At 38.0% G+C, this 21,996-nt stretch overlaps 1 protein-coding gene across 5 annotated transcripts in view; it reads right to left on the bottom strand.

The window, feature by feature from the left end:
• DLC1 (DLC1 Rho GTPase activating protein) overlaps positions 1–21,996 on the bottom strand; it is a 438,081-nt gene that overhangs the window by 160,829 nt on the left and 255,256 nt on the right. The window contains exon 1 of one of the 5 annotated variants that reach the window (XM_037831252.1): positions 6,956–7,235. The exons of the other annotated variants lie outside the window; for them this stretch is intronic. Coding sequence (XP_037687180.1) covers positions 6,956–7,070 — 115 coding nt within the window. The 5' untranslated portion in view covers positions 7,071–7,235. Of the gene's footprint in view, positions 1–6,955; positions 7,236–21,996 lie in introns of those variants that run through there. 5 annotated transcript variants of the gene reach the window in all.

Genomic DNA, 21,996 nt, shown 5'->3' with positions numbered 1-21,996 from the left:
AAAGAAATTGAGAGGAAGGAGTAGCAACAAACAAGATAAGACTGAACAAAGGTCTATGAATACTGAAACTTCATGTAATTATATATATATTTTTGGATGCTGGGGTGTTGGAATGGCTGGAAGGAGGTAAATGACCTGGTGGAACTGTAGCCTATAGCATCTTTTGAAATTTGCTCTATAGTTACTCAATGAATTGTGCTTTAAAAGTCTTCATCTTTCTGTATATACCTGATATCACATAATAAGGAAAGAACTGAAACTGTGGTACTGTAACCCATCACAATTTTTAAAATTGCCTCTATAACTGTTTGTTGAATTGTACTTCGAAAGTTAACACCTTTCTGTATATATTTTTCACAATAATGGAAATAACTGAAATTGTGGAACTGTAACCCATAACATTCTTTGAAATTTGCTCTCTAATGACTTGTTAAATCATACTTTGAAAGTTATCACTGTTATATTTATGTTATGTATAAAGTTCATAATAAAAAATGCATAAAAAAAAAGTAAGTGACTGGAATCAGAAATTTAAAGACCCAGACAATGACAAATTTAACTTCCATCTATACTTCAATGATTTCTGGGGAATAGAGAACTTTTAGTGGAAGGTCAATTTAAATCAGATTTTTGCTTATTATACAGTTTCAGATCCTTAAGCCATACCCATGATTAATCAGTATAACCCTCCTACCAAGTCTTTGCCTTTGGACACATCTAGTTATTGTCACTATAAGGACCTTTGGAAAAATGTGCAGACTGTTCAGACATACACCTTAAATGAAGAAAGCCAAAGAAGTTTTGCTACAGAAAGGGAGGTGTGCTAAATATCCTTTTCAAGTGGCAGCCTTGACATTTAGCATACTTTTTCCCATACCAGAGCTGGGCCACGTGCTTGAAACCCCGGGCCTGCCGGTGCTGCTGCTCTTTTCCATCTTTGGCTCCATCTATGTAACAGTTTTCCAAGCAGGTTCCAACTCGCTTGGGAACACTTTCAGATATTGTATACCTAACCTGACAAACTCATTTGCCAGGACTGCCTCCCTCACTGATGTGTGAAAACAGTTATTCTCAAGTCATTTCATTTTGGAGTTCAACAAGATCAACATGGAAATCACCTCCAATAGCCCTTTGTTTCTCTCTTGTGGTCCAGAAATAAATTCCATCTACCACTGAAATTTTGTGTTTCTTTTTCTCTTTTGGTGGCTTGTTGAACTACTTCTGTCCAAAAGGCCTAGGCAAATATAGGGGTGTCATGCTAGGAGGACAAAGCTTCTGGGGAAGTAGAGCACAAGGAAAAGAGAAGAGGGAACATAACAACCAAAACGGAAGGAGTGCCTATTACAAGCCATCAACACTTTTAAACACTTTACATAGTAGCTCATTTAATCCTTAAAATGATCTTATTACACAGGTACTACTATCTTCTTTATGTTGGTGAGCCATGGAGTAGCTTGCTGGAAGGTAACTGGCGGAAGAGCTGGATTCAAACCCAGGCAGTGTGCTGTCACAGCCAGCTCTCCTAGCCACTACATTAGGTTGTCTCTCATTAGTGACAGCCTTGATATCACATGCTCCTTTTTTTTTATTTAAATAGTAATATCTAATTTAATAAATAATGCTCACATCAGCCTTCCAGAAATGTAACAGTGTCTCATGAAGCATCACTAATAATTATCTCTCACACCCTTTAAAATCTCATATAACATTGGATATGTTTAGAGAAGTTTCTGTTGACTGGAGGAGACTGCATATTTTGAGGCATACATCACTCATGGTTAAAAAGCATGAATTACATATGCCCTTACTTGCTTTCTACTGTGAACCAATGAGGAGAAAACAGTTCACCGGAGTCACTGTTTGTGGTTGCCCTTCGCTGGAAATGGGCCAGAATTCTTGATGCCCTACTGAACTGAGAACCAATATACTTCAGAGCACGTCAAGCATTTATTTTGCTAGTGCATTGGAAACCTGGTCAGCTGGTTTCTGTAAACATCTACTTCATAAAAGACATAAGATAATGAACACTCAACAAAATAACCTGGGGGGATAGAACCAATGTATGTGAACTTACTTTATGCCCATTGAATTTCACCTGAATTGAGATTTGTTTAAATTTCTCTGCCCTCTTCATAGGCAATTCAATTTTTCCTCCTTCTCTTAAATGTTTAGCAATGGGAAGTAGTGCCGCGTGTCTTGTACAAGCTGAGTCATTTAGATTTTTTTCTTTATAGGCCATGTCTCCCTAATAGAGACAGATTTTTTTTTTTTTTTTTGCAATACTGTTTTGCATGCCTGTATAGGTAGTTTTCATCTTCTTAGATGTCTTTAAATAAACATTTATTTTCTTTTTAGTTTATTATTTCACTCCACTGTCCAAACTGATGAAAGCTACTGTACATGTGTAGTCTGGATTTTGCCTTGCCTTCGGCTGCTTTACCTCTCTGTAGCCTGAAGTTTAATTTCTCTTATTTTCCTTTAAAGGCAGTCTCACTGGCACATCAGTCCAAACTTGTTTGTGTAGCTTTCTCAAATATACATTAAGGAATTCCAGCCATCTCATGTATGAGAGACCCCAGCATCTCAATCTGTGAGGATTTTTGACCTGAAGTATTTGAAAGCCACAGTATGTATTAAACAGGTGTTTTTAACCCAAGGTCTATAGATAGAATTAAGGAGGTCTGCAAAGTTGGATGAGGAAAAATTGCATTTTTATTTTCAATAGATTCCAACTGAAATTTAGCATGTCCTTCTATTATGAATGTAGGCAAACATGCACACACACAAGAACAGCATTATCTGTCTTGTGACTTTGTCACCAATAGAAACCAGACTTTTCCATATTGCATTACAGTTGTTGCAGATATGACAAAGTATCATTTACATTCATCTGCTCCACAGTTATGGTAGTTCTTAAACCCATTCCCAGATTGCACAATGGCTGTCTTTCTGTCCACAGATGTGCACATGACACTTTCGGCCAACTATCAGGCCACTCTGTGCCTTGTGTCCTTCAGACACCAAACAGTAAAGCTGTTGGTTTGCACACTGGAGGCTTAGATGTCGATGCTGTTTCCCCATATTCTCTAGCTATAAAGCTCAGTGATCAAGGATACAAATCAAAGAACATTGCACAGCTTAACATCTTTATTCTCGCTGAACAATAACAGTCTGCACACTGGTATATTCAGTAAATAATTTATACTTAATCCCCTAGATTTTAAATGTATTACGGTGTAATTCATTCATGTTATATTACCACATCACAATTTTGCACTTTGAATACAGTTATCAAAGGTTTCCTTTATGATTCTAGGCATTTTCTTTATACACTTAAAGACATTTTTTTTCTCTCTGAGAAGAGATCCACAGGCTTCACCAGAATGCTAAAGAGATCCCTTGGCACAGAAAAGGTTGACTCCTTCTATGAGAGTGTTAAGAGTCAGGTGGCCTTCGGGAATGAGTTGTGCCCAGAAGCCAAGATGGTCTTGCATCAAAGGGGAGAGAGGTGGGTGTCAGAGGAGTGAGCTGTGCTCAAGCTGGTGGGGACACAGACGAGGTGGGAGAGGTGGGCTCATCCAGAGAAGGGCTGCTTATCCCCCGGGTACCCACTGTTATCTTCCAAGGCCTAATTCACAGAAAACTCAATGCCAGCCTCTGCACTGAGGAACGAGGATGGTGTGCTGTGGGGCTGGGGATCATGGTTATACAAGGACAGAAGTAAGAGGAACCCTGGTGGATGGAGGCTGGGGAGAAAAGGGGGGTAGGGGGGATAAGGGAGGGTGCAATTAAGGCAGTCTGGTCTGTTATTTCTCACAGACTGAGGTCCTCTTCCTAGAGGCAATTCTGTATTTTGTTTATATGAGGCTGTGGATCCCTAAAAATAATGGACAGACTACTTGTTTTATATATAAGGGAGTTTAAGATAAGGAGGGATAAACAATGAGTTTTGTACGTGAAAAATTCCCAAAAGAACTGGGAATTTTTAAATTATGTAGGGCGTATGTGTATGTATGAGCGAGAGAGAGAGGGAGAGGACAGAGAGAGAGAAGAGAGAGAGACAGAAGAAAGGACAATATCTAACAAGGAAACTCAGAACATTGTCCCTTGAGCAGACACTTAGATCACCAAAACTTACAGTGAAACTTCTGGAAGAAACTGTGAAATCTCAGATTATTTTGAGAAACTTGATCAAAGTCAATGATGCTCATGGAAATAGCATTTCTGGTAATACTAACAGAAGTCTTTTTCTTCATAGACTTCAAAACCCTTTTTACTTGGCACCTTATTAATTTCACAACAGAAAGAGAGGTTTGGATTTTCCTGCCCTCCATTCTGCAAGTGAGGGTAAATGGTATGATATATAATATCAATTTTCCTTGGCATTTAGAGAAGTGATTTTGTGTGTGTGTGTGGACGACTAACAGGTACTATTTAATTTTTGGTCAGTGGAAGGTTGGGAAAGAGAATTTCGAGGAAAAAGGACAGAAGTAAATACTCTTGCGTCTGGATGTCCCCCAAACCGATCTCCATTGGTCATACACCTACTGAGCTATAAGACACGAACCAACCACAGGGGAGGGTTTAAAAACAGTCCAGGTCTCCCTAATCAGTTAGCTGTGGTAGCCAAAGTCCTTTCTTGTCAGGTAGAGCACCTGGTTTCTCCGTGTGAATTAACTAACAGGTCCCTACTCCTCTAAGAAAACCCCAGTGTGGCAGACTGAATTATATCCCCTCAAAAGATATGTCCAAGTGGAAAGGCCTGGTGCTTATGGACGTAACATTTCTTGGAAACAGGGTTTTTACAGATATAATTAAGCTAAGGATCTTGAGATGAGATCACCGCAGATTTAGGGTGGGCCCTAAATCCAATCACTGGTATCCTCATATGAGAACGGAACGTGAGATCTGAAGCACGGGAACACAGAGAAGATGGCCACGTGAGGACTGATGCTGTCACAAGGGAAGGAGCCACCATGAGCCACCAAGAGCTGGAGGAGGCAAGGAAAGTCTTTCCCTGAGAGCATTTGTGGCCCTGATGGCATCTCGATTTCAGATTTCTAGCCTCCAGAATTATGAGAGAATAAATTTCTATTGTTTTAAGTGACCAAGTTTGCAGTAATTTGTTACAGCAGCCCTAGGAAACAAATTCACCAAACAACTTAAAGTGGTCCTTCCCTCAGTGGACCCACAATCCTATTTGGGGCTAGAGCTGTGGAAAGGTTTTCTTTTTCATCACACATAAATAACTAGCTTTCCCTCTTTTTCACTAATGAGTTTGCACTCAAAGCAAATATTCTGACTTCCTATATATCATTAATATACAACTGACAAATGAGAAGAAAGGGACAGCAAATTTCCAGGGATAATATCCTTATTCTTAGAGGTCTACAGCTGTCAAAAGCTCTTTGTTTATGAAAATGTAAGAGAAAAACTAAAAACCAGGAATGGATGACTCAGTCCTCTCAAATTAAACACCCAACCGCAATAAGATATTTTTGTGTTATCTTTAATACAACATTATTTGTGAAATCTTTCTGTTTGTAACAATGAAAAAAGACAAAATGAAGAAACCCAATTTTCTTTTTAAGGGTAAACTAATTATTATTATGGATTTTATACCTCCATATTTTATTTCTTAAACTTCCTCTGGCCAATTGCAAATTATTGCCGCTAGATAATACACTTAAAAAATACTGATAAACTTACTGGAAAGTTAGATTTCTTTAATGTATCACATTTTACTCTAAAGCAATAAAATGGTTAAATTTAAATTATTTTGCTCTCTCTCCTGTGTCTTATGGTGAGACTTGACATCATTTACTCATTCCTAGTTCTAGTTACTCATTCCTAGTTCTAGGTAATATTGCTTAGTTTAACAGAGAGAAATATTATCATGAGCATTCAGAATAAACGTACAGCCTATGCTGGTATGTAATGAGCATGTCCTCTTCATACTCTGCTTTATCACAATCACACACTTAAATTTCCCCTCTTCTAAGTCATGTCAGGACAATTATGTGAAAGTCAAATGACCTCTCATCAAGAGCACACAGCACTGAAATCTGGATTGACATTTCGAGACCATTTCTAACATTTTAACAGTTCAGAACTTCATTCAGTGTATGAAAAACAATTGGATTAGCAAAAAGGCTAAGAAAACACAAGCACTGACCCATATATGTAGATGGTATAGGGACACAGATTTAGAAAGTAAATAAGAAGCTGCCATAAAACGTTATTGGTCTACCTTTCCTGGATTCAGAGAATTTTTTATTGTGATCTTGCCTACCCAGAAGCAGGCAAAAGCCCTGTTTCCTTACTACACCCCTGCAAGCACAGTCTGCCATCTGAGTGCTGTCGCATGAGTCCTATAACATTTGAAGTGCACCACTGTATTTATTTTATTTGTTTTATTATATTTCAAACCCTGGTCTCTGGCATACCTGACACTCTCTTGGAACCCAGAGCAGCTCCAGGCTGCCAAAGGAAATACCAGTCGGCCTTCTCCGAGCAGCGCAGATCACTCACGGACACAGACCCCTTTCAGGCCCTTTTCTGCAGCACAAGAAGCCAACTCACGCCAGGGAGACGCAAAGCTGACCCTTCACAGCGCAAAAGATCTGGGGGCTTTTGCCAGCAAGTTGTTCATCGTTACTGATTACATGACGCTCAAAAGGACCTTGCTTTTCTGTTCAAGGTTGAAAAAAAAAAAAAAAAAACAAACACGCCACCACCACAACTGTCATAAACGCTTATCAAGAAATAATCAGACCAGTCATCAGAGAGGCATTAGAGAAAAAAAAAAAATGCTCCCAAAACATTAAATACTGGAGAAAAGGGGATTAAAAACATCGCCACAGCAGAAGAGCTCATTAATTACCCAAGTTAATAACTGTCTGTGTATTCCATTGTTTTTTTTTTAAGACCTCGCGTCCCTCCCTTCTCCCCTCACCTGCCAGCCGTCTGTCTCTGGTGTTTTTCCAAATAACATCCAGAGCTTTAGCGGTGGAGCCTCTGATGTGATCGCTGAAGGATCTCCGGAGAGGGGCTTTCGGGGGCTGAGCCATCACGTGGTCTGAGGGTCCCCCATCCTCCGGCGAAAAGATTTCGGCGCGGCGACCGCTCCGCTCTCCTCCCGGTGGAGATGTCCTTCCCGGGCGGCGGGCTGAAGCTCTGCGGCGCGGCGGGGCTGCCTGGGCGTGGGTCCCGGGCGGGGCGGGGGAGGCGCCGCCGGCGAGCCCCGCGCCTTCCCGACCCCGGCACTGCGGCTCGCGCTGCGGCCTCGGGCAGCGCCTACTGCAGGCGGCCTCCTGGAGCGCCGCCAAGCTCGCGCTGCGGCCACATCTGGGAGGGCTTACAAATGAGCCCACGACACACTCGCCTAGCGCTCCAGTTTTTTTCGTGGCTATCTAGATGATTCTAGCTTCCTGTGTAATCCAATGACTTGACTTGATACATGCTTGACTGTTCCTCTATTAAAATAGCACGTCTCTCTTTAACTGGCAATCCAGGCACTTTCGCATTTTTGCGGGAAAAGCAAGGCAAGGAGGCAAAAAAAAAAAAAAAAAAAAAGAAAGAAAGAAAGTGGGAGAAGGAGAGGAGAAGGTGACAGGCAGAGTTTCTTCAACTTTCAAGGCTAAGGCTTATTAACATTTGAGTTTTACTAATGCATTTGTATTTTATTAATTCATGGTTTTAGATGAGGCTGTTTATGAGATAGAAAGTTCTACCTTTAGTTGTGGGAAGGAAGATATGGCTGTGATAAGCAGATAAGTCTGGATTCTTTGAAGGAAATGAATACTTGAGTTTTAAACAAGATATTAAACAGCTCCCTATATTACCCTCCAACTGTGCTTCTACTTACATTCAATGGTTTCATTAAATGATTCTACGTTTTGCCTCTAAATAAGGTTTAAATGTCCCCTGACTTTCATGAATCTTTTAGTTCCAAGTAAGCCAGCTTCATCATTATGATTGCACATCAGAAACTTATCCCAAAAGAATTTAAAATGTGCCAAGCACTGTGAAATCAAAATAAGGGCCAACTGTTTCTTGCTACAAGATGTTCTAGAGTTTCTAAAATGCCAAATAAATCTATTTTTATGCCAATGAATTTGGCTGATTTCCTTCCTTTTAGTGCATTATTAGTCCTTTCCTTTCTCATCGTCCCCCAAATCCCATTTTATAACTTTCAAGGTCTGGCATGGAGGCTCAGTATTGGCATAAGATAGTATCTAAGGGCCAGTTCATAACCTTTGCAAGATGAGATAATGCTGTAAAAGCACTTTGTAAATTGCAAGGTACCACACAAATACTAATTATTATCATAATTACTTTAATGCATGAAATCATTTCCAACACACACTGATCTCTTGAGTCTTCAGATTTCTACAGCATGCATTCTCTTTCCCATTTAACTTTGATCACTTAATTATTCAAAGGATGATTATTAAAATAGTGAGATTGTGCTCATGAGTTACAACTAACTCTGGTACCACTGCTTATTAAGTGACCAATGTAGCCTATGTTGTATCACTCCCAAATGATTAAAACTCATGCATCTCCCCAACTAAGGTTGTGCTTCTGGATGGATGTCCACTTCTTTCTTTTAGCATTGACCTGGGAATAGATCAGGAGGCAATAAATATTCATTTCTGTGGTATATAGACTTCTGTGACTGTGGAAGCTAATTCCAAGTTAAAATTCTCCATTAAAAAAAAACTTAAAAAAAAAAAAGACTACTTAACACATAGTTCTATTTTAAACAAGGTACCCAAAGTCTCCCTCTGTCTGTGTTTCTCCTTCAGAAAGGGCTGGGTGCCTTTAAATCTGTTTAATCTTTTTCCTGGTCATGTTGCCCAGAGCAGGTCTACCTGGACCCTTTTGCAGAAGAACAACATGAAGTACCATAGAAAAAATGACATATCAGAGTTTATAGTATGAATGGATTCAGTTCAGTTTAATGAACATAATGAGCACCAGTCCTGAACCATACACTGTGCTAGGCATGGGGAAACTGAAGATGAATAAGATGTGAACTCTGTCTTCAAGGAAGAGAAATCACATTGACCACAAATAATTTCAAAATAGCATGATAAGTTCCATGATAGAAACATGGAGAGTGTTCTGGGAGCAAAAAGAAGGAAACAGCTTGGATTCCTAACTCTTTGTAAGTACTGACCTCACCTAAATTCCTAACTGAGATCTATGATAAAGGCAGGGACATAAAATCATTCCAAGCATGAATAACAGCCGATTGTATAAATTCATGCAAGGAGACTGGCTGTAAAAATAGGAAGCTTTTCTATAGTAAACACAGAAAGGAAGGGGGAGCAATAAAGGGGAACTAGTGTTTATTGAGAAACTAGGACGCACCACAAAATCTTCTAGCACTGTGCATATACCTGTTACTCCTCAGAAGATCCTTCATAGGTGTTGCTATCTCCTCTTCAGAGATGAGGAAGTTGAAGCTCAGAGAGAAAAGATCTGGGAAAGGTCAGAATGTAAATGGCAGATCTAGGATAGGATTCTACCTCCAAAGGTCATTAGCCTTCCAATAGCCTTGACTGGTCCTGAATTAGTGATGATAGTGATGATAACGACCCAACAGCGTTAGTTATCTAAGCTCAGTTGATGATAAGCTGCTGTACTTTCAAAGCTCCTTAATCACAGCCAAACAAAATAACCAGCTGGGCCCAGGGTGTAGCAGAAGCCTGATTCTGCAGGTGGGTTTTAAGTGATCTGAGCTGTGGAAATTGAAGACCAATGAGCTAAGAGAACCAAAAGCCTAGTTCAACACGTAGTGTTCAATGATAGGGCACTCAGAACTGCTCTTGAAAGTGTTCCAAAATGGACCTTCTTTGCAAAACTCCCTTTCCGGGACAATACTTGGCGGTTCTTTGTTGCCACTCATTGCAGCAGGTATTAGAAAAGTGTACTTATTCTAAGTACAGGTTTCAACTAAGAGGTTTTAGAACCTATCTAAGAGTTTGTTGTATTAAAAAGGCAGGGGGTGGGGGGTGGTTTACTTAGCATAAATGTAACATTTACTGATAGATTACTGGGGAAAAGGAATAGTTGTTTTTTAGCAGGATGGAATTTAATGATTAAAGACAGAAGGTGTGGCAACTTGGCCCTTCATTTCTGAAAACTCATTAAATCCAAATTTCGTTCTGAGGATATGTTAATTTCTTATGGCTGAATCTCAGCCACATACCATGAATATGGTATACAACCCATTCTAATACACAGCCAGTTAAAAATGTATTTTTTTTGGTCTTTATTTATTTGTAGGCCATTAGAAGTGATCCACTCCAAAAAAAGTGCTTCTTAGAATCCACTCTTTATAGAATGATTCTTCAAGTTGTATTTCTACAAGTTTTATATAATCTAAGTGTTTTGTGACTCTGGGAAGTGAGAACAGTATCTGATATAATCAGTGCATCTAAGCTTGGCAGATGGGAAAAATAGGAATATGATTTTTCAGGAATCTGCTAGGAATCAGGAGAGAAATGGGAATGCAACATTATGTTTTGATAGCTTCACAATTCCTTATCTTTGTGGTAAAAGGAGAGTTTCAGCCACTGGCTTAGTTGCTGTCTGACAAAGGGAAGCTCTGCAAACTCCTCTAGATTCCCGGGGGAGTGAGGTTTTAGTCCATAAATTAAGCTAGTGATCCTGGCAAAAGTAGGTACCTAGTATTTGCCATCTAAGATCCCACTTCATTAATGTGTTATAGAGTTTGTCTAATTTTATCTAATTTACGAATTTTGTCTTCTTACTGGAAATCAGATTTTTAATTTATAGTGTTTCTGGGTCCCATCTTCCTTGATGTGATGTTTCTTTTCCAAGCATGCATATTATAAATTCACCTTGGACTTACGGTCTTTCTCGTCTCCTGATGTAACTCACTTAAGCCTTCTTTGGAGCAATTAGAAGATTTTGGATGGCCCAAAGTGTGGCAGTTTCTTTCAAAATAATGTGAATGATTACAGGAAATGAAACATTTATTAGTCAATGCCATGCTTAGATCTGTGTCTTTGACACAGGAAGGAAGTTTTTAAAGTCCTTTTTGGTCAAGCCCTATCTGGTACCAGCAAGACAACAACAGCAGGTTTAATGAATGAAGTGCCTGCCCTGGATTATAGATCTGCCTAAAGTGCTGTAACTCCACAAAAATCATGGAGTTTTCCTCCTTCATTATGTAGGTATCCAAAAGCTCACGACCAGGAGAATTCATGGTAGGAGGTCTCTATAAATGGTTTCTGTTTACTCCAATTGATAATACCTAGCATACATATTACATGCTTCCGATGTCTGTTTTTATCATAAAATGTTTAATATGATCATCTTTAGCACCTTGTGCTATTGCAAGTGGTGGTTTTATTTCTTAACCTGCTTCTACATTTGGAACCCCAGGAAATCCACTGAATTTGGCTGGTTGGGAATTTTGTTCAATGTCTAGATCAAAGGGCTCAAGTAAATGTTGTTTACACTATCTACTAGTTATTTATTGATACTGAACCCAATAGACCACAATGACATTTTTCATAAAATCAGTGATCTCTAAACTGGGAGCAAATCTATTGATTTCACCTTGTAACCATATGATTAATAAATGTCATCTCTCATGGCAAGATGCGAAACATTGCCAACACCAAGAGGCTTGAACGTTTTTATAAAAAGCTATTTTATAGGTAGACTTAGCTTCTGTTCATGAAGGGATATAATATATATAAAAATAAGAAAATACAAAACAATATTTTTCAGAAATTGGACAATATTCAATGTAGAATTGCAACTCTGAAATAAGGTAAAAAAAAAAAATAGTTGAACCCCATCACTGACTCAATTTACTGCACGGGCAGTTTCTGGGCCACAGAGTAGGGATGGGAAAATCACACAGAACCTGGCAGTCTTGAGGTGTCAGAAATCAGAGTTTAGAGAGACTGAAGGAGCTAGAATTTGCAAAACAGAGTACCAAAGAAGAAGAGTCTCCTCATGTCTAAATACTGATCTGCACATGCGTGAGAGGAAACTCCATGAGCCTGGGGAAAGAAGAAGGCAGATCGGATCCTGCAACCTATACAGGCTGGGATTCGTTTGTGTTCCCACCAGCCAGAGAGAAGGGACCTTAAGAATGAGGCATTGGGTACAGCTCCCAGAAAAATCATGCCTCAATCCCGGGAATGAATTAATCCTAGAGTACAGGTTGCTGTGGACCTGCCAGCAGAAGAAAGGAAATCATTTAGATCAGAGCAGATACCATTGAAATTGAAAACAGACAAACAATGGAGAAATGTAATGAAACCAAAAGGTGGCTCTTTAAAAAGAACAATAAAATTGATTAATCTCTAGTCAGGAAATAGAGCTAAAAAAGCAGGCTTAGCCTCAGGATACAAGGTTAAGAAACAAAAAATCAATTGTATTTCCATACACTAGCAATGAGCAAATGGTAAAGACAATACCATTTACAACAAGATAAAACATGTGAAATACTTAAGAGATACGTTTAACAAAACACATATACAAAAACCTGTATACAGAAAACTATAAAACATTGTTGAAAGAAATTAAAGAACTAAATAAATAGATATACCAGGTTTACAGATTTGAAGACTCCATGTTGTTAAGATGCCAGTTCTCTCCAAATTAATCTAGATTCGACACAAACCCAATCAAAATTCCAGCTTTTTATTTTTCTGGAGAAAAGGAAATGTTGATTCTAAACTCTAGAGGGAAATGCAAAAGACATAAAAAGGCCAAAATAATTTTGAAGAAGACAAGAAGTGTTGGAAGATTTACACTACCTGATTTCAAGAGTTATTATAAAGTTATTGTGCAAGATTGGATTGCACTGATCTATGGTTAGACATAAAGATCAATGAAGCAGAATAAAGATTCTGAAAATAGATCCATATTACATGGTCAATCGATTTTTGACAAAGGTGCCAAGGTAATTCAATGAGGGAAAGGGTAATCTTTTCAACAAATGGACCTGGGAGTATTGGATAACTAAATGGAAAAAAAATAATAATAATCTTGACCCTTACCTTACACCTGAAACAAATGGACCTTAAACAAATACACCTTAAATATTAACTCCAAATGAACCATATACCTAAATGTAAGAACTAAAGCTACAAAACTTGTAGAAGAAAACATAAGAGAAATCTTCCTGATCTTTAGTTAAGCAAAGCTTCCTTAGTTAGTGTAAGAAAGGGATAAGTTTAGTTTCCACACAGAGACAGCATGGAATAAGGGAAATGGAGGCAAAACCAGTTTAAACAAGCCCCGTGATAAAGAGAAGAATCTGCCAGCCCCTTATATGGAAAAGTAACCATGGTTACTGGAATGTAAAGAAATATGAAGTAAAATCAGAGGCAGGAACTCACAGCAAAAAGAAAAACTTTTTTTAAACTAAATGAACTCTCTGGGATTGGCTGTACAAATTAAAATCTCAAAAGATGAATTAGTTAGTGTTCTCGGATAGGCTGTAACCTCTGTAGTACCCAGTCAATGGGGAAACAGGGGAGGGACTTGCGAATTAGGAGTAGGAAATTTAAAGATCGCCATTCTCTTCCTCTGGCGCGCCAGCCTTCCTTCCATGTGTTTGGCTGGACGCCCTATCTTGCAAGATCGTAAATAAATTCTTTTCTCCTCCAGAACCTAGAGAGCGTTTATTCCCTTACAGGTACCACTTTATTTCCGACAGTTAGGATCCACAAAGCGTAATTCATTAAAAATTGATACACTGAATTTTATTGAAGTTAAATCCTTTTGCTCTTTGAAAGACACTGTAAAGAAAAGTCAAGTCATAGACTGAGAGAAAACATTTGTAAAAGAGATATCTGATTTGTGTCCAGAACATATAAAGAACTCTAACGATTTAATAACAAAAATACAAGCAGATTTTTTTTAATGGGCAGAAGATTTAACAGATACTTCATAAAAGAAGATACACAAATAGCCAAAAAGTACATGAAAAGATGCACAGCATCACTTGTCATTAAGGACACAAATCAAAACTACACTGAGCTGCTACCACTACACATTAAAATTAAAAAGACGGAAAATAACAAGTACTGGGAAGGAGATGGAACAATTGGAACTCTGATATATTTCTGGTGGGAATGTAAATGTTTCAACTACTTTGGAAAACAGTTTAGCAGTTTACTATAAAGTTAAATATATTCTTATCCAGTAATTGCACTCCTAGATATTACCTAAGAGAAATAAAAATATATGCCCAGATAAACACTTGCATGACAACATTCATAGCAATGTTTCCCATTTATACAAAATTCTGCCAAATGCAAACTTACGGAAACAGCGAGCAAATCAGTGCTTTCCAGAGAGTGGGGTGGGTTAACTGCAAGGTGCATGAAGGAACTTTCCGTGATTATGCTTTAAAATGACAAATTGGGAAAAATATTTGCAACACCAATTGGGTGTTCATGTCTTTAATAAGCAAAACACTTCCACAAATCAAAAAGCAAAACAGAAACAATTCAATAGAAAAAATAGATAGACGATGAAAAGCCATTCACGGGATATATAGAAGCGATATAATTGAGAAATAGAAGCTCAGTGTTCAGATTTTGATATCACTGAAATTTCTACTAGAAAAGCAAATCATCAGTACTTCAAATCTCTAAACATCAACTAACATAATAGAACCTTTAAAATTACGCCTTCACAGACAGGTGGGGAGGTGGTGGTTTGCAATGACCCTTTTATCAATCACAAGGGAAGAAATGTTGTTTATGGAATAATCACTGGCTTGGAGTTTGGACATCTTTATTCAATATGTGTGGGTATGTATATGTTCCTTTACATACTGAAATGACATACCTAGTACTGTTTTACTGGATTTAATTATATGAGAGCGTTTTATGACAAAGTACTTAGGATATTATCAAAAAGAAAATTTATCTGAATGGTATCATTAAAGAATCATTCTATATTGAATAATCATCAGTATTAATTCATTTCTTAGTAGTGGCAAGCTATTAATAACCAAAACAGTAAAATGATTTCCAATCAGTAATGATATTGATTTTATTGTATTGCATTATTAAATTAGAGTATATTATTTATGTGGGTACATATTCTTTTTTCAGGGCACATAGTAGATAGAACCTTAAAAAATATTTATGTGAAGGAAGTATTTTGCTAACATTAGCAGAAAAATAACATACAACTTTCACAGTCTCTTCCTTATGAAAAGTAAGCCTGAAACCTGTTCCCAACTATTCTAAGCACGAAGAATAAAAATGGGAAAACAGTTAAATGCTTACATCCTGACTGGCATATAAAAAGCTAAAGAAAGACAAATTAGGAGAAGGGAAAAAAAAAAAGGATTGGCCTCGAGAAAAGAAAAAATAGTAGAACTGTGGGAGATTGAACATCATGATTCATTTGCACAAGTTAAATGCTAACGGAAGTGACAGTCTGCAAACTTCACGTGAAACAGGACTTATTTCACTGCATAAGGTCAAGCATGATCATGCTGAAGAAGAAAAGGGCTGTGAAGTGCCATGGAGATTTTTAGCAGGTGCTTTTTTCGTACAAATTCCCTTTGGGGGAAGGGGGCTGGGGAAACCTCCTTAATATGTAAGGAACATGGCTGGGGTCAAAGAAACTTGGTGCCTGCGGAGAGTTGAGAGATTCTCACTCTCATTTCCTCTCATACTCATTTTGGGCTTGGACTTCTTGGTCTTTGAAACTATCTGGAGTGTGGCCAATAGCTAGCCAAGGTCTGGACTGCTGGTCAGAGATGAGAATAGAAATCAAGAGGAATGTTAAAATTTGTTTTAATAGTTTGGCAGAGTAATTTTACGTCTGTTGAAAAAAAATGATAAAAAATTCAGTTTCTGTCTTTTACATCTTTCTCCAGTTTTATTTATCTAATAGTCTCTTTTAGTATATTTAACAATGGTATGGGTTAGTCAGAGATGGGGGAAAAATTGATCACCACAAAGAGTTTGGGAAACATTGCCCTAAAGTAAAGTAAAAATGACCAAGAGACTTGACTGCTTGAGTATTTCAACACTTTGTACTTTAGCTCCCTTGTATTTAGATGGAGAGGAGAGATAAAATATTCTTTTGTGAATTTTTTAATCAGCCTCTGAATTAAATATTTGCTGATATCTGCACATTTCTCCCTATTTGTTATTTTTTTGTGTGAAAAGGCAACCTAATATGCATTGCTAGTATTTCAAATTGGACATTGAGAACAAAAACAAAAATGCCTCTAAAGGAAATGGAGGTATTTTTGCCCTTGGAATTTTATGCACAATGAGTGGTTCACACCTGACACTGGGACCAAAGATTGCCAATAATGCAAGGACATTGAAACTTAAATATCCAAAGGAAAACAAGGGATAGATGGTAGCAGGAAATAGAACATGCCATTTTGTCATTTAAATGTAAAATACAATCATTCTAAAGTAAACCTCCCTTTCATCTAGCTAATTTTCAGGAAATGGTTACTGTGTCTTAGGAAAACTGCTTTGAAATAAGTGAGAATATTGGAGATCTTTAGAAGGAGCTATTTTCTTTAGTTTCTACATTTCTGTTATCTTTTCTTTATCTTAATGGTTTCCTTTGTTATTTGTTATGAGTAATGGTTGAATTATAATAAAGTAGAGCTCATCTTTTGAAAGTGCATCACCAAAAACAAAAACATAAGTCAAAATCTTCTGACATTTTTCTAGCCTAGCTACTAATTCTTACGTGATACATACATATTAAAAGCATTTTATCAGTAGTGTTTGTAGTTACCTGATGGGTTTTTGGTATTGCTGTGTACCATTTACAAAGAACTGCTTCCACCATTTTTTCCTTTACTAGTGAATAATGAGTTAAGAAAAAAGCTAATTAGATCTTTATTAGATTAGATTTAGATCTTGTAGCTGAGTTAATACTTCTGATTAATTTTGTAAGATTTTTATTCCTAGTAAAAAGTATAATCACTATCCAAGAGCTGTTGGAATCTGGACACATCCATTTTTCCAATCTTCTCTCCTTCTAAACACAAATGTCGCATCCCGCCGTCTGGGTTACCCACGGTGTCACCGTGCCCTGTGCGTTCCCACTGTCTTACTATGCCAACGCCATTTTCCTTGCCTAGAAATGCCTCAGATCTTCCTTCCCAGGTTTTCAAGGCTTACCCTCTCCCCACAGATCTTCTCTGGACCACTCAAGCCCAGGTGTCCTCTGTCCCTCAGCTAAATGTCTGTGCATTTTTTGAGTTTCTTACAACTTAACTCTTACTCTTCTTTCTCAGCAGGCTGCCAGCATCTCAAGGGATGTGTCCCCAAGGTCTAGGGTAAGGAAATCCTGAGACAGGGGAGGCAGGAAAAGCTGCACATATCTCTGTCACTCCTTCCTTGTCATTTTCCCCTTCATCCAAGGCCCTCAGCTTTCTAGTGGGGGGAAGAGGAAGTAGGAGAGAAGAGGGGCAGGGATGGAAGAGAATGAGCTGGACTGACATTTGGCTGTATTTGGATTAAGCTGGAGTAGGAATAATAGGCCTTGTTGACGAGAAGCTGAAGATTGTAGTCTTACTAAATCTGAATTTTTAAACAAGTAGTCTAGAGAATTATGGGGCACGATGCATTAAAGTGTGTGCCGCTATTCTTGAGTTAAAATGCCATTTTTTCAATAAAAAAATATTGAGTATTCTTTATGTGGAAGACGTTCAAAGGTAAATCAGACATGAATTTATAATATAATAGGGAATCCAAGTCTTCATAATTATAATAAAGGGCATAAAGGAATCAAATCCTTATGAGAAGTTCAGATATAGTACTTGGGAGTTCAGAGAAACAGTGCTGATTTCCGCAGTGGAGACTATGGAAAGCTTTGAGGAAGTAAATATGGCAATTTGGAGATGGTATGAATGGAAATTTCAGAAAATGGTAATAGTGTTAATAAAAGGTGCAGGATGTGGAGAATATGGACATTTTTGTAAGCGGCAGCTGGAAATGAGGTGTGTAGCTCAGATGAGCGGCCATGGCTGACCATTGGGTAGAAAATCCTTCAACTGGGCAAAGAAAGAGAAGAAAAGAAAAGAAAACCCAAACAAATGCCATAGAACTTATTGGATAACATTTATATTTTTTACTATCTATGTCATTTATTTAGATGCTTGAAGAAAATAAAAATAAGACTAAATTCTAGGGAATCACAAAAACATTTAAGGTATAACTTTGCTCTCCTTTCACATAAAAAGAAAACAAAAACCTTAAGGGTTAAATAATTTCACTAAAGAAAACAAAAGCAAGGTAAGCTGAAGTCATGGGAAATGGTAGAGGAAGAACAAGAAGTTGAAAACCTACCACAGATGGAGTAAAGATTTTCCAGATGTGGAATTCTTTCTATGGATCAGTGCTGTTAGCTTGGCTCACTTAGCCTCTACCAGAAAAAAACAAAACAAAAAACTATGGCTTCTTTCGAACTTCTGAATATAATCTAACTAAACCTACTTTGCTGAAATTTTATATTTTGTTTCCTTTATGAACATGTCTTCATATCTGTGATCTGCAATTATTTTTAACAGTTAGCTTATTTTTTAGATGGGAATACTTTTGGAATGTTTGAAGATATTTTTATGTGTCAGAACATCTCCTTTTGGAAAGACACGTCTCTCTCCCACAATTGTCCTATGCATCACAGAAAGGCCTGGGGCTCTCTGCATGTGAGGATTAGTGGGTCACTGCCCTGTTTATGTTCCCTTCTTATGGACCATCTGGGAAAAGCCTCCTGATTAGCTGCAGAACGATCAGTGCATCTCAGAATTAGTGTCACAAGTAAGACTTAGATGACTCAGGTTTTTTTAAAGGCTCTAAAATTTGGTGCTCAAAAATATTACAGAATAAGGAAAGTATTTTTTTTTTTGAGACAATAAACAAGCCAGTTCATAAAATAAGAAAAGCCTGACTTCCCCCTTTGAGTCACCTGCAGAGATGGAAGCTACTGTCTTCATCATTGCAGCTGGAATGCAGCCCTTAGAGGTCTTAGAAATAACAAACTAATAATTTTTTAAAAGGGATTATGGAAATGCCCCTCCCAACTCTACCCAACAGGTAAAATTTTTTTAAATTAAAAAAATACCAAGTCAGTGAATGCAGGTAAGTCTAATGGAATTCTGATTTTGCTTTCTCTGAAATTACTTTATTTAATTTTTAAAATCAATCAGCTATCTCATTCATTCCCCAATTGTGTATGTTTTATAATTTACTTATATTCTTTCACCTCTTGGTATTACAAAGTTAGCTATTATGATTTAATTGTTGACTAATGGTATTTAGTGATATGAAAAAAATGTGATTATAGTCTATCGATAATATCAAATTGAGGGCAACAATACTTGATTCAAACAAATTGCAACGCAAATTGAAAAATGAATGCCATGTTCAGGATAAAGCGGAGTGGTTGAAAAAAGGGATAATTTATTTGGTCAAAGGGAAAAAAGAAAATCCACGGCTCTAATAAATACAAGAGATGAAGGGACTGAGTTGGATGAGTGTGGCTCATAGAGAAGGGACAGAAGATGTTAGATGGGTCGGAAGTGATATGAAGCAGTAATATAGCAATGTGGCATAGTTCTGTAGTTTGTAGTATAACCAAGAAAAATTATTTTTTTGAACATGCACTATGTTATGGGTTGAATTGTGTCCCCTTCAAAAGATACATTTAAGTCCTAACTCCAGAACCCCAGAATGTGACCTTATTTGGAGTTAGGGAATCCAGATGGAATTAGTTAAGTTGAAATGAATGCCTACTGGGCTAGGGGGGGGCCCTTAATCCACTAATGTCTGGTGTCCTCAGAAGAAGATGGGAGACAGACAGACAGAAGACAGCCATGTAAAGACGGAGGCAGAGATTACCGCTGTGCTGCCCAAGCCAAAGACTGCCAGGGATTGCTGGGCACTGCCAGAAGTCAGAAGAGGGACATGGAATAGACTCTTCCCTCCAACCCCGGAGGGAGCACGGCTCTGCCGACAACTTGATTTCAGACTTTGAGCTCCAGAACTGTAAGACAAGACATTTCTATTGTTTTAGGCCACCAGGCTTGTGGTACTTTGTTACGGCAGCCCTAGCAAACTGAGACACAAGATACACCTAATTAATATTAATACGAACCATTAATGAATCAATCAATATCATTTGTTGATGTTGATTAATAAATAATAAGTAATTATTTACTTATTGTGGAGTAAAACAAACTAAATCACAAACAAAAATAAGGTGTGGTTCTTCACTGAGGCTAATCATATTTTGGGGGACAGGACATATATACAAGAAACAGAGCATGATATAAAATCATGTAAAATTAAGTGATAGGCTATTTTTTGATGCTAGTTATACTCAAGAATTTGCAGAAAATGTCTTAAATTATCTGAGTGCAAGGAACAAATTCATAAATAAGGTCCAACTGAAAGGGAGCTTGGTGTGTAAGTATGTGGAGATGTTCTGCAAATGTAGGGAGGGGCCTCCTGGGAACTAGAGCTGACACCTAGCAAGTCATTTGGGATGGAAGCAGCTACTTTCTCCATCTCTTTTTCTAGTTTGCATTGTCTCTTACTTCTTCATCTTGGTCCAATTGCTCCATTATACTGCTCCTCTTTGCAGACTGATTTCCTCTGTCACTCTACCCCAGGGCCCCTGTGAACTCTTTAAGCTAAAGCACCTGCTGCAGATTGACTTGAGTCTCTGTGGCTCTTAATTTAAAGCAGAGAGAGACAGAGACAGAGACAGAGAGAGTCAGAGAGACATAAAGAGAGACACACAAAGAGAGAGAGATTGAGCCAATGGTCAGGGGTCAGCCAATGTGTTCTCTGGCATTAGTTCAGGTGTTCTCTGCTCCATCACCTGCCCCTGTCCAATCAGCTGGCTATGGCTTAGGAGAGAAGGCCACAGAGCACGTAGGGCTGCTTCTTTAGAGACTGAAGATAAGGCAAGCAATGAAATCTTTCTGGGTCAAAGGGAGAGTTTCCCATGGATTAGAGCATTGAAAGGAAACTTTATGCGAAAATGGCACACACACCCATAATGTGGTACACAAGGTAATCCTTGAAGGAAGAGTATGATTTGGAAGAAAAAGATGATATTAGGAGAAAGATAAACTTCAGGAACAAAGGCATAAGGACAGGAATATGCAAGCTTTATCAATTATTACAGCTTTATGCTCTTTTGGCAGTGCTTTTATTAGAACATTAGGAGATAGGACATGGAGAGATAGAAAAAGTATCAGCTTTGGAGCAAGACAGAGTCATGTACCTCTCAGCACTACATAACAGGTACACAATAAATAATACCTATTGCTAATATATTTAGTAGTAGTTTTCTTTTGAAAGTCTTAAGAAATTCCAAAGGAGACAACTTAAATAATTAAAATCAAGGGCTAAGAGAAAAGAGTCACTTTTGTGTAGAGAAGAAAGTGCAGAAGTTAACATTAGTGGAGGGTGTAACATTTTAACATTTGTGAGTTTCTAAAAAAAGTTTTTGTACTAAAAATGTATTAAAAAGACCCCTTGCAGGTGCTTAGCTCTGTACTAAGTAACTTTAGAAAAGGTGCTCAAAGGACTGTCGGGAGGCAAGTTTGTGACAAATAGAACACTCAGAGGACAATGAAGGTCCATATATGATTAAGTATGAAAATGACCAGTATGTGCTATTTATGCTGTAGTTATATCATTTCAAAAATTATGAAATTAACATAAGCAGGGGTTGGCATAGAAGGCTTCCCAGTGAAGGTGGGACCTGAATGAGTCCTTGGGGGATGAGAGAGAGAATTTCTGGAAGGGAAACAGGAGGAGCAAAAGCCAAGTTATGCAGAAGCAAATTTAGGAGAAAAGTGAGGTTGCTACCATGGCTACAGTGGAAGGTGTGGGTTAGAGGAGGGTGGAAGATAAAGTTGGAAAGGAAGGGTAAGGCCAGATTATGGAAAATTTAATTTGTCAGCCTGAGGAGTCTGGCATTTAG

The sequence above is a fragment of the Choloepus didactylus genome, chromosome 3, assembly GCF_015220235.1.
Source record: "Choloepus didactylus isolate mChoDid1 chromosome 3, mChoDid1.pri, whole genome shotgun sequence".
Classification (NCBI taxonomy): domain Eukaryota; kingdom Metazoa; phylum Chordata; class Mammalia; order Pilosa; family Megalonychidae; genus Choloepus; species Choloepus didactylus.
Note: the sequence above shows the minus strand (reverse complement) of the source record. Positions and strands in the feature narration are given on the sequence as shown.